At 38.4% G+C, this 16,381-nt stretch overlaps 1 protein-coding gene across 1 annotated transcript in view; it reads left to right on the plus strand.

The window, feature by feature from the left end:
• The window catches only part of CACNA1E (calcium voltage-gated channel subunit alpha1 E), a 281,325-nt gene that overhangs the window by 71,946 nt on the left and 192,998 nt on the right, over window positions 1–16,381 (plus strand). Inside the window, exon 4 of the mRNA XM_088153792.1 lies at window positions 14,270–14,373. Coding sequence (XP_088009918.1) covers window positions 14,270–14,373 — 104 coding nt within the window. The remainder of the gene's footprint in view (window positions 1–14,269; window positions 14,374–16,381) is intronic.

A 16,381-nucleotide genomic window follows, 5' to 3' on the forward strand; every position in this document is an offset into this window, starting at 1 on the left:
ATGGCTGACTTGGTATATGTTTCTGTAAATTACGTCTCACCATATTGTTTATGGGAGAGACACTCTTTGTAATATATTATTATCATTATCATTATCATTATTATCATTATCTTCTGCTTGAACACATCTAATGAAGGTGAGCAAACCACCTCTATGGATACCTTTATAGACAAACTGCTGTTCCAGTTAGGAAGTATTTTCTAACATTCAGCCAGAGTCTGCTTTTCTGTAACTGTTCTGCACTCTGGAATGAGAAAGAGAAGATACTGATGTACTGTTATGTAACATCCTTTCGGGCAGTTAAAAAGTGTTCTCAACCCTCAGGTATTTTTTTCTTAAGGGTTAATATATCCAGCTCCTTCATAAGATTTTCTTCATAGGATTTAGCTTCTAGTCCCCTTCCCTGCCCTTCTTTGAACCAACTGCAATTTCTCTGAATCCTTCCTAAAGTGTGTATGTGGTCTGCAAAACTGGATGTAGTTCTTGAGATAGGGTCTGACCAAAGCAGAAAAAAAAAAAAACTTCCTGTGATTTGGACATTATATTTCTTTAATGCAGCCTAAAATTGCAGCTGCCTTTTTGTAGCCATATCATTTTGCAATCAAGTATTATTTAATGAACTTTTTCACAAATGCTCTTACTAAACTGCATAACCACATCCAATACCTGTGTATTTGATTTTTGTTTCCTAAATGAAACACTCTGCATTAGTCTGAGTTAAATTTAATTCTGTTACTTTCAGCTCATTTCTCCAGCCTAGCAAGTTGGTTTTGAATTTTATTTCTGTCTTTTACTTTGCTACCTTATCCAACCTGTGTCATCTGCAAACTTGGTAAGGTCTCTCTCCCTCTTCACCCAAATTAGTAATAATATATGTAAGACACAAGGACCCAAGACTGATGTTTGTGGCACCTATTTTTCTCTACTTTGATGAGGGACCACTGATGAGCCCTCTTTGAAAACAATTTTTGAGTAAACTATGTATCCATTATATCAATTAAGGAAATTTGTGATTTAGTGGAAGACCTATAATTTATTGCCAAGTCTGGGTGTGAAATCTGATGCCACAAGCTCTTCATTATACAAATTAAATCATATATGCATTCCTGTACTAAGATCTCAAGCTTACATTGTTTATTTTCCATCCTCTGAGCATTGATAATAGGTAGGGAAGGTCATGAACCTTATGTTCCTTCTGGTTTTTCACTGAATAATTAAAAACAGTCCATTTAATCAACATAGGCACTTTGTCTTTATCTGAGGACTTTACTATGGGATTTTCATTTCCACCACCTACATGGTTCAGTTTAAAGTCTTCCAATCAAGCTTGCCATGCTGATGTGTAATGGAATGTATCTATGAAGGGGGAGGTGATGTGATGGAATGCAATAGAGTACCAGGTTCTTAGGAAGGAGGGAGCACATTCCAGGAAGCAGGAGACAAGAGGCAGCACAGTCCAGAGCAGGAACATGGGAAGTGGAAGAGAATTAGGATAGGCACTCCCTAGAAACACCCAGGGTATATCCACTAGGTTAGAGTAGTACAGATTTAGTCTGGCAAGATTCTGTCTATATGGTGTGAGCAATAAAAGAACTGAACTTGGCTGGACTGTTTCCTTGCTGTTCTTGGGCTGGGCCTGACAATATGCCAAATAATATTTTCTAGCCCTTGTGAGGTACAATTTGGGCCAGGAGTCCATCATTTAAATACTTCAGTCCATGATACCAGAAACTAAGTCTGACCCATAAACCTCATTTGTGTAATTAGACATTTATTTGCAGTATTTTTCTTTTCCTTTCTGGTTCATTCCCATAGGCCAGAAGGCTAAATGAGAGTACCATTGGATCTTGAGCTTCCTTATAGTCCTTTGTTCATTCATGTAGACAGCCATGTGTTCTACTTTACAGGAGTCACTAATCCTTTTGAAGAGGTGTTCAGTCCAAGCCTCTTTTTTAGAGAAAGGCCCATAAGAAGGAAGAACAGGGTCTTCATGTTAACAACTGGATCATCCCACACCCTCCTTGCCCCAGCTCTGGGTTGCTCTGCTTACAGCTTATAAAGGATATGTCCTCACAATAAAGCCTCCATACTGGGGCCAGCCTGCTGCTGAGGCAGGCTCAGAGCAGACTAAAGCCATCTGGGAGAAAAATAGTGTTTTCCAGAGAGAAACGGAATAAGCAGTCCTCTATAAAATCATTCTGTGTTGAGGAGCTTGAAGAAGGTCATTGAGTTGCAGAGCTTTGATTGGTCCACTGCAGGACAACCTCTCCCATTCAGTCGCAGGGTTCTATGCCTCAATGGCCATTTCTGTTTTGGTTTTGCTAGGGATTAGCAACCTCGTGGAATGTGCTTCATGAGGTTGCTATTCCTATGGTAACCTCCATCACCTCACAGCAGATGCCTGCCTGCTGCAGCCAGGGCTACGTCCTTGTTCCAGGTTTTCCAGCAGAAAGTGGAATAAGCCCTTTTCTACGTTATTGTTATTACATGGAGGAAGAGCTTGAGGGAAGTTAGTGATCTGTGGGGTTCCGGTTGCTGTTGCTGTGTTCCATGTTTTCCAGAGGGCATGGGATGACTGGTGATTCTGGGGTTGAAGAGAGCTACTGCTGGAAGGATCTGTGCTTTGGCAGCAAAGAGGAGAGATACAAGGAAGGCAAGGGATTCGCTGGGGGCAGAATCCCTTCCTTGCTTCTCCCTCTTCCAATGGGCTCCCAAACAACAACAGCAGAAACCACCACTCCACACACATGTGAGGGCAGCAACTTTGCACTGTCATGTCTGAGGCACAAGAAGAATGCTATGGGGTAGCAGTTTCTCAAGCACCATACTTCCTTTCAGTTATGGGGACAGGAGAAAGCACATTGCAAGAGTTGCGAGGAAGAGCCCTAAGCCTGCCCACAGGTCACCTGGTCACAGGTTTATAAAATACAAATATCCTGCATTTCTATTTCAGTTATAGAATCATGTCTAGATTCTACCTGTTCACATTTAAAACAAATCTACAACTCTTTTGTCCCATTTAATCAGCAAGTAAGTAACTGCCACACCTGCTGGTAAGGGTAAAATACTTTAAAAATGGAACTGAAAATGGGAAACTGAATCTGAGTGCCAGTTTGTGGCTTCTTGATTCTCCCACAGAATCCAGCCCACACATCCACTGAGCGTGGCTTCCATGGAGTTGCTGGCAAGACTTTATAGCAGTCAGTCTGACGAGAACCTCAGCCACAGCCAACTTTTCTGGTTAACCTAATGATGGATCGGCTAACTATACCTCTCAATTCACCCCTTTCAGATTTGTCATAATAAACAGAAGACGAAGAGGGGGAACAAATCTGTTGCCACAGCGTATTTAGTTGATGTGAAATAGTTTCTTCTGTCTTGGTATCCTAGGAAACAGAACTGTTGTTACTGAAGGGAGCCATTTTTTTTTTTTTTTAAATCCAACTGTATACTGGAGAGAGGGAAATAATCATAATAAAAAATAAAGGTGGTTAATTGCCCAGCAAGAGAGGCATTGCCAAGAGTAATGCTGGCCTGTAATTAGGTGAATTAGTAGAACAATGACCCAATTTTCTCTGGTTTCAGGGTGGCTGCACAAAACTTGAAAGGCTGATTCCTTAATTCAGGCGATGCAGCCTGTGTGTGCTCTGTTCTCTCAAATCTTCAATTTTTTACAAGCTCACCAAGCTACATTCAGACACCTAAACAGAGTCAGTGTCCTGGGATGTTTTTTGTCAGTACCAGCTGAGAAGGCAAGTGATGAAGACCCGGAGACAGTCACTGGGGACTCTGTCAAGCCAGGTTTAGATTATCCCAGGGCACTCTGAGTTTATAAACTCTTGCACAGACTGTAGTAACTCATTTCCTAAAAATGATGGTTTACTTGCTGACATGTACAGTATGCTAGCTCTCTGTTATCTTCCAGGCACCATTCAAGGTGCATGAATCCAGCCAGGCATCTTTGAGAGCCAATACAAAGTGATTGTTTTAGAGGCATAATATAATAATGTTGCCAATCTTCTTGGCCTAATTATCATGAGATTTTGGGACATGTTAAGTCACCACCACATCACAGTGAGCTTCAGTCCTAAAAATCTGATTCTCACTTTTTTTTCCCTTGTCTCCACTTGATTTCTTGATTAGTGGCCTGGCATTGCTGCCTTGAACCATCGGCCTCCTGGATTTTTTCCCATTTTATTTTTGTGAATGTGAATTGTTATAGGTTTTAATTGTATATTTATTTATTGTTTTAACGTGTTGTGAGCCGCCCAGAGTCCCCCATTGGGGGGAGATGGGCGGGGGACAAATCAAATCAATCAATCAATCAATCAATCAATCAATTTCTGCTCTCCCTGCATAGCACAGGATCCTTTCACCTGTTTGTTTTTTGGGTGGAGTGTGGTGGGGAAGGATGTATTTCATTGCTTCCTTCTTGTATCAGGTTCTAACTACCTAACACCATAGTTTTTGTGCATGTAAATGCACACATATGTATAAATTTTTGGAGAGTGAAACATCTTCCAGTTCTCCTATTGAAACAACCATCTTGCCTGATTCCTTTAAAGAGCATATAAGAAGCCTAGCAGAGTGAAAGGAATTAAAAGAAAATGCATTTAATAGTCAGAATTAAAGATCAAGAATCTGATAGATCACCAATCTTTTTGCAAAAATTGGCGGTCAGCTCCTAGACAGATGATGCCCCCATTCCTTTGAAGTGATGCAAATTTTAGCAAATACAGGTACAATATTGGGTCTTACCCACTGGATCTAGATTTGCTAAAGGAACCAACTTGGGTAATGCTGATTCTTATTTCAGTCATTGTGTCTCCTGCCCATCTTTCTGCTAAAACCTTGTGTCATTCATTTAGCATCTTATGACACTGATGGTTTAAAGGAGCATGTGCCCCCTGTTTTGAAGAACATTGATCTTGAAATATTGTCACTTGTTACCTGAGGAAAAAAATCCTACCTTAACAGAACTGTCTCCATGTTGGGCAGATTGGACCCTGTGGAACGATTAAATTGATGTCAGAAAGTAGCAATTCTCAACAGCCAACAGCTCAACTACTTTAGGAGCCTAGGATTTAATTATACAAAATGACAAATGGACTGTCACATCTATGTTGGGTTGAAGGAAAGAACTTTTCGTGGCCTTGTGCAGTATAGTGATTAAGTGAACTAAACATACCCCCACCCTCAAATTAACAAATGAAAAGATCCATATGATAAGTATAAATACCCACATAGAATTAATTCAGTTGTTGGGCTTATCATTAAATCTGGACCATTAAGCAACATTGCATCATCTTCTCATTTTTTAGAGCACAAAGACTTTTTACAAATAGTTAAGAAACTTATATCCTGGACCCATTCCTTCAAATTGGAGAATGTCTTTCATTCCAGCTACACAGAATTATTTGCTATATCCCAAGACTGATAAAAGCAAAGCTCCTGATATGATGACAAATTCCATATTTTAGTAATATAATTTAACATCACATTGAGATCCTTAAATATGATATTTCTTCCTATAACTGTATTAACATACATGTTAATTTGAAACCAGAAGAAAGCTACAAGACCAATTCATGTGAGTTAAAGAACTTTTAAGTTTCATACATCACTAACATAAGAAGTCTAATGTCCATCCCTTTTGAAATATTATTTGAGGGGTCCAATAAACCTAAAACAGTATTTTATGATGAATTAATTTCATTTTTAAATAATTAATATATTTCCTGTTTTTTAAGACCTGAACCCATCAATTTTTCAGATTTGGATATTCCAAATCTTCTTTCCATAGATCAAATATATAAATAATACTAATTTTCATTTCACTTTTTAATACCTTATAAAGCTGCATTGTAAAATTCCACTCAAGCACAACATCTCCTAAAGAAGCTAAAAATTCAGGTACCTTAGAGCTGCTAAAAAGCCATACTGTTTAGTTAACACATACTGTATTTCAGTTGTGTATATTGCCAGGTATATAACGAAGGCAAATTTTGACAATCTCACAAAAATCTTTAAAACAACCATTAAAAATTAACCAGTTTAAAGTATTAATCCCTTGTTCAGCCCAAGCATTCCAATAAAACATTTTCTCCGCTATTTTCATATTTGAGTTATTCCACAACATCAGCTTCTCGTGATTTGGGATCAAATCAGAACTGCTTAGTATTAATGACCAAATATGCCTAGTTGCTTTTCAAGCATGAAATGAAGATCCTAGTTTAATATTCCTAGACCCTAATACCTGCCAAGTGGGCCCAGAGAGAAAAGTGATCATAATAAGTCTAATTCCAGAAAAATATGGATGTTAAGGTAAAAGCCTAATGATATAGTTGAAAATTTGGTAGTTAAAGCCATCATCCTCATAAGGTAACTGCAATATGGCAAAAGCTATTCTAGGGGCTTTAGCCAGCCATAATTTTTTTCTCATTCAGTGATTTATCTGTATCAAATATCTAATGGGAATTAATATGGGATCCTTAATATATACATTCATCCCAATGCAATATTCATTTTAATAACATTAATCTTAATAGGAGTTTTAACCATCAAGTTACATCCACTGAGATTACACTGATACATTTAGACATATTTAATTCAACATATTGTGATAAACTTCAGGAGATATGTAAACCCAAGTATTTTACAGTATTTGAATAAACTGTAAATGATAATCTCCCATAACAATCTATAGATATACTGTAGTAGAACCCAAAGGCAACAAATTAGACTTATTCCAATTAATAGCATAGCCAGAATAAAAACCATATTGCTGTATAACTTCAGAAAGTGTTTTCTGAACAATACTGAGGAAATGGGATTTATATGATCATGGTTGGCTCCAGAATGGCAATACTAAGGTTATAGATTTCTCAAAGTCTTCAGAAAAGTTAATTTCTTTCAACCAGGGCCCAAACATCATTTTGAGGAACCCTATTCAAAATTATAACATGAGCCTTCTCTGACAATTGACATAAACAATTATAATTGTTATAATTGACATAAACAATTATAATTTATATTTATAGTTCATATATATGTCAGTTTGTATAGGTGATTTAGAGAAGCAGCATGGTGCAGTGGTTAAAGTGTAGACTAGCACCAGGGAGTTCCAGGTTCTAGTCTACGCTGTGCCATAGAAGCTAGGTGGGTGACTTTGGGTGGGGCAGTCACTTTGTCTCAGCCCAGTCTACCTGACACGTAGGAGAAAAAATAGGATGAAGAAGTACTATATAGACTGCCTAGAGCTTTGACAAAGAAGGCAGGATGTGAATCCTACAAATAAATAAAATAAATAAGAGATGTTTGTTTATATGCATTTACTTATGTAAAACCTACAGCATTATTAGTTTCTACTGTTCCTTGGACCAATATCCTTGGTTATTTATTTCATTTATATCTTGTGTTTCAACTAAATTTGAGCAGTCAAGGAAGCTAACACTAAAAGAAATGAGAAGTAAATAGGTAATGTCAGTTAAAACCAGTGCATACTGTAGATCAATTAGCAAAGAAACACTTGGTGAAAACCTTTTCCTCTCCTAGCCGTTCTTCAAAAGGAAGAGTTGATACTAAAGCAACTCCTGCGGGAGACATTTTATAGCCTGGAAGCAGTGCAGGAGAAGACCTTTGGCATGCCAGGACTAAGCTGCTTTATTCCTCCTTTCCTTCTGTCCACAGGGAACTACAGGAGTGGTAGGTCTTGAAAGAGTATATATCAGAGGGAGGCACAGCTCTCTAGCTTCTCCAACTGCATATTCTAGTTTTAATTGCATAACCATATACTCGCTATTCTATAGAAAGGGATTTTTCAGTAGCTCCCTGTTGCCTGCTGTGTCATAATGCTGCTTCTATGATTGACTCTAGCAAATCTTACAAGATCTAAACAAACATTTAAACAGCTAGGTTTACTTAAATACCTTCAAGCAGAAGCTACATTTTAGCTTGATAATTTCTTCCTGGTAATGAGGTAGTCTGGTCCTGGACCTTTCAGTATTTTTACATCTTAAAGTTGCCAAGTTTGAATAACACTGCACTCAGTATAAGATCTGCCCTCTCCCTCCTAATATTTAGAAAGTGTGTGAAACCCTGGTGTTTTCAAAGAGCATTTAGGGTCTGAAGTGTGAGCTGTGGGAGGTATCTGAGTTAGACAATGAGGTTTTGTTGATATATGTTGCTAAGTGTTTGACAATAAGTATAGAATTATGGATTGGTGTGGTTGAACTATTTATATATTGATGTTTAATGATTATGGGGTGTTTTATGATTATTGTGTTAGTACTGTTTTTTACAGTACTGTTTGTGAAATGCTTAGAGTTGTAATGAGTTCTATAAAGTGTCACAGAAGTACCTGAAACAAATAAATAAATCAAATAATACATTTAAAAACCAGACCAGTGAGTAAAGCAGAATTTACCCTTCTTTGGCTCCTGTGACCCCTCTGCCAAGAATCCAGAAGTTTTAGCAGCAACAGCAGCAGCAACAGCAATAACAACTCTCCATCACCAAATATTTACATCCCTGCCTGACAAATAAGATAGAAATTTCAGCAATTTTACCATTTTCCTTGTTCAGTGTGATATCTCTTTAAGAATTTTCCCATGGACTAATCTCATGTAAGATTTATATTTGACCTCTTGGCAGGGGGAGCTGCAAAATTAGCAATCCCTCTCCTGTTACAGAGAAACCCAGAGCTGGACAACAATATCAATTTCAAGACTCTCTTAAGGGCTACCTTTGAACCTGTTGAAGAGGCGACTACTGTACCAAGTCAGAAATCTATTCTGTAAGACAGGATAAGTGCTCTGTAGAATAGTATGTTGATGATTTTCAGGTATTAGTTCAGAATGTTGGCTGGAATGAAAGTGAACAGCATTGACCAGTTCAAAGATGGACAAGCTCATTCATCAGGGTACCTTGGAATTGTTACAGGATCTGGATTAATCCAGTTCTGCTTGGGGATTGATGTAAGATTCAAGGAATTGCAGCAGAGGATAAGCAAAGAGGTAGATGCCACTATTTTCTATCATTCCAACCTTCCCCTTTGAACATTGAACTGCTGCAGCTGGGAACAAGTAGAGCTCCATTCTCTATCTAAGAAAAATGTCTAAGTTGTGAAGATTTGGCTGTTTCACAAAGAAGTGATTTCTCATGACTATCTTGCAAGTAGGTGCTCTTAATGCATCATATCTGGTTTGTGGGGAAACAAGTTGGTGCCAGTCTCAAATGTCTCATAAGCTGGGACATTAGAATCCTGAATATGTGGTGTTCCACATCAAAATTTAGTCATTTCTGTGTGTCGTTTCTGGCCCAGACTGCATTGCAATACATCTGAAGATCTTTAATGGATTCTGGTCCTACATAAACAAGTTTTGCCAACTAAGCTGTCAGTCCCCCTGCAAGAGTGAAGACTGTTGATTGCAGAACCCTACACCGCACATCTCAGAGTACACAGATCCTTAGCTATTGTAATGGTCAGTGCATAGATGATAGATTCAGGGGATGGTTTGTAAATAGGTACTACAAGTTCCTCTGTTTTCAGTGAAAAAAAAAAAAGTCTGGCTGGTTCACAGGAAGTTTATCAGAAAAACTAAGGAAGATTCTGCCCTAAAGCATTAAGGAGTAAATTGGTTCTAAATTCTAATAGCCGAGAATTCCATGGTTCTAACAGTAGAAATAGCTCAGTTGTTGAAATTCTTGTAATTCTATCCTGTTCATCTCAATAAATATTCTAAACACTGTTAACAAGTGTGTGTCAGTTTCTTAAATAAATAAATAAATAAATCTTGTTTGGAAGAATCACTTTTGGTTGAGGCAGCTGCCAAAGAACTTAACAGGCACACACCATCTACAACTGTCAAGAATCACTGAAACCTTATTTGGATTTCTCATTACATTTTTTTTTTACCATTCTGGGAAATCCTGAAATCTGCAATCAGTTGGGGACCATTGCCATTTCCCCCTTATCTCTGAATTCTTAGTATGATTGCAGAAAGCACACATTTTTACCAAATTTGATTTCAGAGGGGCTTACAATCTAATTTGCATGAAAGAGAGTCTTGCTATTCAATAGTCCTTGATGTTGTTATGGGAAGTTGGAATATAGTTATACCATTCAGACACTTTCTCAGTCTTCATGGGATTTATAAATTGTATTTATTGAACATGTTGGACAAGTTTTTAATTCTTTATTTGGATTTATTTGCTGATTTCCTGTAAGGATCTAGCTATTTACATCAAACAGCTTTTGTAGTTCTTCAGTGACTTTTATGTTAAGCTAGAGAAATGTGCCTTTAATTTGCCTGCCTTATAGTATTTTCTCAAGGGGAAATGGTTTCTGCCAAAGCTGAGTCTGTTCTATCTTGGGAAATCCCAGCCCCCAATACACTTGGGTGCTCAGGGATGTAATGTAATACTTTTTTTTTTTGTTAACATAAGTTTATCTCTAATTCTGTTGCACTCATCATGCTGCTCATTGGCCTTAACAAGAAAGAGGATCTTTATATGTGAGATTTATGCTCCAGAGGCATTTCCTCTTAGTCAAATTGACTTTCATTCTTAGCTCATTCTCTGTCATCCAGTTCATTTACAAACTTCCCATTGACTCACACGAAACCAGGTCAAGTAGGCACAATTCTTTTCTCATTTTAACTTTTGCATCTTTTATATCTCTAGTTTGCAGAATAGGCATGCTGATGCTTTATCATGCCAACTATAATATATCCTTCCTTACAACTTCTCTCCTACCACCATGTGTGTTTGCAGAACTTTGCCACCCTACCACCAAATTCCAGTGGCTGGAAGAAAGGCTGATCAAATCGGTACTCAACAAGAACAGAAACCCATTATGTGCAGGTTCAGATAGATGACCTTTCTGGAGATTTCATTTCTTCAGCCTCTCTTTTTCCTTAAGAATGGGGAGAGCTATGTAATAGCAACTGGCTGTACATCCCTTTTTCCCTGAGGGAGGAGGTCTTTCAATTCTGCCATAACAGCCTGCCAACTGAAAACTTTTGAGTATTAAAATAATCCTCCTCCTGCTCCATGACTTTGGATGATGTAAAGCAACGTAGAGCTGACCTTGACAATAGGAAAGGAATGAGTGAGCTGTTAAGGGGGGGGGGGGGCTTGTGAAAAGATTACTCAGTTATGAGAAAGAGGAGACAGTGAAAAAGAAACTCAAAATTACCCTGCTTTAATTTTAGTATAAAACAATACAGTATTACCATACTGCAATGAAGAGTATTTCTGGAATTTTTGCTGTGCCTGTTTCTTAATCTCATCTGCCTCAAAGGGCTGACACATCGTCTCATGTTCCAGCAAATATCAAGGCCTTTGGTTATTTCTGCCACACATGTTATCATGACAGACTCCTAACCACTAAGCCAGCTAAACATTGGGACAGAGTTTCTTTGGTCTTTATTATGGAACTACCATATGTTAGGGCCAAAAAGCCACTCTGGTAGCAATTCACCGTTTTTCTAAGTCATCCTATTTCATTCCTTGTTATGGCTTTTCTATTGTTCCTGAGACTGTCGGCTTATTCACCAAATCTTTTGGGACAAAACTTGCTCAATCATCATATCTAAGAGGAGATAATTAATTAATGGCAATTCATGCCTGCACCTGGTTGTCTCCAGTTCAGGCTATCTATGGCTACTACTCTGACTGCCCTGACTACTAGCCAACTTTTGCCCATTTCAAAGTTCTGTTTTTCTCCAGAAACCACAGGTCCACTTTGTGCCTCCTCAAGGAGTAACTAAATTGTGCCAAAGCCTCCTACAAGCACTTTGCTGACATCATCACCAGGAAGGTCTACTCATTGTGGTCACTGACCATATGTGGCTTTCTACTAGGTTTCTCCCCTCTGCTAGACCATCTGGACTCCTGTGTTGCTAGGTCCTGAATGCTGGCTCTGTTTCCAGACAGGGTCTTATTACCTTGCCTTGGATGAAGCTCTGGCACATTTTTGCTGTTCTGCCCATTATAATTCCCACCATATTATTCTTTATACTGCTTAAAAAAACTTTATATTGATTTAAGGAAAATATAGCCTTTCACCAAGTCCTTTCCTTATACAATTAGAATCTGCACAGTTGTTATGTACCACCCAAAGAAGAGAAGCACTTAAAAAGACCATATCTGTTTGCAATATATCTTACTAGCCTTCTCCATTTTCAAATCCTTCTCAGTTGGAGGCATATGTTTATTGAACTTTTCAGATATACTTAACAATTCTTAAATTATTTTAGTGGGTGCATTTAAGTCAGGATGCAGATTTAGTTGGACTTAGCACCTGTTGAAATCACTGTGAATTTTTCAGGTAGGAACTATACTGGAATCCTTTTGTGTTTCAGGCAAAATGCAGTTTCTTTTCAGTAGTAGTAATATTTCAAAATATTTCATGGTTAAAATGTTCCAAACTGGAACATCCTATTCTCTTTTCAACATGCACATTCTGGCCTTGGAATGGGCCATTATGAGTGTACTGAAAATGACCCCATCTCAAAGTATTTGGATTGGCCTGTTACAGAACAGTATACTTTGAATGGTCCATTCCAAAGTCAAAATGGGACATGCTACAGACAGAGCATTTTGACCATAAAATATTTTACACGCCTCTTCTCAGTGACTGCATGACATAAAATACGGTATTTAGAATATGAATATGAGCCACACACATCTTAATATGGGAGGAGTAGGAGATGCAACAAAGAGGCACGTATTTTGCATGACCAATAACATAGTACTGTGACTGCAAGATCAAATTGCTGTTTTGGCTTTGTGTTTTAGTTCAATTTTCTGTGTGCAATTATGTACGTTTGAAACAACTGCATTCATTCCAACACATTTAGTGTAGTGCTTTTTTTTTTTTTTTTTTTAAGTCTTTTCTGTTCATCTTCAATTTCATATACTAAGCTTACCAGGGAATCTCTTCTAGTTCATTCATTCATTTATTTGATTACTAAAATGTATATCCCAATTTTTCATTTTCTTTTAATAATTTCAAAGTTGTGTGGGTGTGGGCGTGGGTATGTTTTAAGCAAGATAGTCATTTCTGTAACACTGCAAGAAAACTCACCAGTTTATCCCTATTGTAAAAGTTGTGGGCACCTTCCCTTGGCAGCGCCTCCCAAATAAAACTGACAGTGACTTTGAAACTTTGAAACATGTTACACTTGGCAAGGCATAAAGCCACTGTTACTCAAAAAAAAAAAAAAAAAAAATGAAATAAAAGCATTTAGGGAAAACCATGATTGTTGAAGGGAAATAGCCCTGAGTGGATGTGGACAAGATGAAACACATGCTATGTGCTCCATTCCTGATGCTTCAGTCACGTTGCTAGGATATAATCCATCCTTACTTGTGATTAACTTTTCATATTGCTTCCAATGGGATCTATGTGCAGTTGAGTTCCAACTGATCCAATCAATTTCCTCTCCATTATTAAAATGTCTAAGGTGACAGATGCTGGAAACCATTATTAACTATACTGAAACAAAGTCAGTACCGTACATACCCTACGGATCTTAAAAGGCAGCCCTTTCCCCATCTAATTCTCCCAGAATTCTCAGCCATCATGCAGCTGCAGTTCCAACATATTTGGAAACCACCAGGTAGAAGAAGCTTGCATTAGTGCAGGGATAGGTAATCCATGGACTGTATGCAGCCTTTAGTACCTAATTTACAGCCCCAGACTGGGTGGTTCTCAGCATTTCAAACGTTTGGGTTTGTTTTTTGTTTTTTTTGTGGAGGGGGAGTTCAAGGGATAGTGGTATCTTAAAATTGTAGAGACTTATAGTACTACTAAGTCAACATTTCAACATTTTTTAAACTTCCACAAATTTGGGCTGCTTTTTGCAGGGTTAAGGAGCAATATTAGTGCCTTAAGTGAGAATTGTGTCTTTCTCAACTATTTTGCTAAATTCTTGCCCCAGTTGCCAAGACTTTCCTGTTCAAGCCTCTTGGTAGGGATCTGGTATATTGAGTTTACGACTCCTAATTCTAATGCTAGTCACAGACTGAGCTGGAAAATGTGAGTCCCAAAGCTAGTGTATATTTTTTAACTGCTGCTCAGCTAAGATTAGGCTAAGAATTGGTTGTTGACTCACAGCATAGGGTAAGGTGCACCAATTCTGGCTGTCAGGTGCCTGGTGTGTGTAACGCCCCCTCCTGCAGGGAGGGAGGGAGACTGGCAGGCTTATGTGCATTGCCCAAGAGCTATGTTTAGTAACTTTTGTTTCTTCCTGTTTGTTTCTAGCATCCTTGCAACAGCAGGAGCACATTTTAACACTCATGTGGACCTGCGGACTCTGCGGGCGGTACGAGTGCTCAGACCCTTGAAGCTCGTCTCAGGCATTCCTAGTAAGCATCTCGTTTATCTCCCCCACCTTGGCCTACTGTTGTTCTCCTTCCTTGCAGAGCAGGATTGGTGTTTCCAGTGAACATCTTTATTTCCCTGTAGCGTAGGCAGGGGAGTACTTTATTAGAGTCAGGAGATTTGCATACAATTCCAGACTGACATTTAAGAAATTATTTGATGTTAAATAAAAGATAGTTTCAACAATCAGGATGCTAGTCCTCAGGTACCTCTGAACCTGAGATTCAGGAAGGGAGTTGGTAGACTGGTAATCTAGGGGAAAAGAGCATTACCTTGTTAGCTCTGAATATACTTATAAGGTGATGCTGGAAAAGGAGAATGCTGAGAAGATGAGACCTTGAGAATTAGTAACCCCATCTATTTCTCACGTGTTTAGAATACTGTATGCATATAACTACTTGGTGAACTAGCTATGTGGACCATCCCACCAGGAGCTACAATGATCTTACCAGATGACCACACCAGACCTGCCCAAACTGATCTGAAATCTAATGTATCAGGATAGTGTCAGGGCTGGTAATCATGACATTGCAACTGGCTCTGGGGAAAAGGAGGAGACATATTAGGGCAGCCACTGTTAAGGTGAGCTAATAAGCCATTGATCAGGCCCATGTGCTTTGAGAAATAAAGATTACAGGCGGTCCTCGCTTAACAACCACTCATTCAGCAACAATTCGAACTTACAACAGCATTGAACAAGTGATACATATGACCAGACCTTGAAGTTCCAGCCATTGCAGCATCCCCACAGTCACATGATTGCCATTTGCGATCTTCACTGCTGGCTTCTGACAAGCAAAATCAGTGTGGAAATTGGCAAGAGGCTGCAAATGCTGACCATGTGACATCGTGCTTAACAATGGCACAGAATTCGCTTAACGATGGCAACTGGAACTGCCATTGTTAAGCGACATGGTCACATGACATTGAACTTTTGACTCTGTTGCTTAGCGATGGAAATTCCAGTCCCAGTTGCTGTAGTTAACCGAGGACTACCTGTACTTGCTTGCACTAAGGAAAAAAGCCAGAGTTTTCATTTTGGAGTCAGAGGAAATTCCTGAGAGCCAACATAGTACAGTGATTAAAACATTGGACTTGCACTGGGGAAACCCAGGTTCTAGTGCACCCTCACCCATGAAAGTTTACTGGATGACTTTGGGTCAGTTACTGTCTCTCAGCCCAACCCACCTCACAGGTTTATTGTGGTGAGGAAAATAGCTCCTTGAGCTTCTGAATGAAAGGCAAGAGATAACTCTAATAAATCCACCACCACCAATTCTGAGTCTGCTGAATTTCAGTTCTTCTGCATAGTGCTGCACAATCTCTATCTGCTCACTTAAGATATATGTGGTGATACCCAGGGCCACGGGGTGACAAGTAAAATATAGGTCCCAAGGCTTGCATACCTTTTAAAAAGCTACATGCAGATATATTTGTTTCACAAGCACTTGGGAAAGAGAGTATTTTCTTTTCAGATGCATTCATTTATTAATTTTACAAGTACAATCAAATTAAAAGCAAGGTAGGAGTACAAAGAAAAAACAGGAGATAAAAACATTTACAAACTTTATAAAAGTACTGTAGCTACAAACATTTCCAAGTGACATTAATATACATCTGCATATTACAATATTTTATATCAATTCAAAGTTTTATGTCAGTACAAAAAGAAGTCGGTATTAAAATTAGATTATTATGCAAAAATAATCAACTATAACCAGAATAATTCAATTCATAAGTAATAAACTGAGTTATGGGAATCACAATAATTTGTGCCTAATCTAGAAAATTTGACAAATGTAACAAATCATTAAAAATTTAATATTGCAATCTTACATTAGGGAAAACCACACTGTGGAGAACTTTGGAGAAAAGAGATATTTTCTTTTGAGCAAAACATACAGTAACACTTTGGGAATCTTGTTCTAATGGAAAAGAAACTGCTGCTTTGGGGGATGAAAATTGGCTTTTTCCTCCTTCAGTGACATGAGC

The sequence above is a fragment of the Python bivittatus genome, unplaced genomic scaffold (assembly GCF_059951505.1).
Source record: "Python bivittatus isolate LINGU-HERP-01145 unplaced genomic scaffold, Pbiv_v1 ctg000700_np1212, whole genome shotgun sequence".
Classification (NCBI taxonomy): domain Eukaryota; kingdom Metazoa; phylum Chordata; class Lepidosauria; order Squamata; family Pythonidae; genus Python; species Python bivittatus.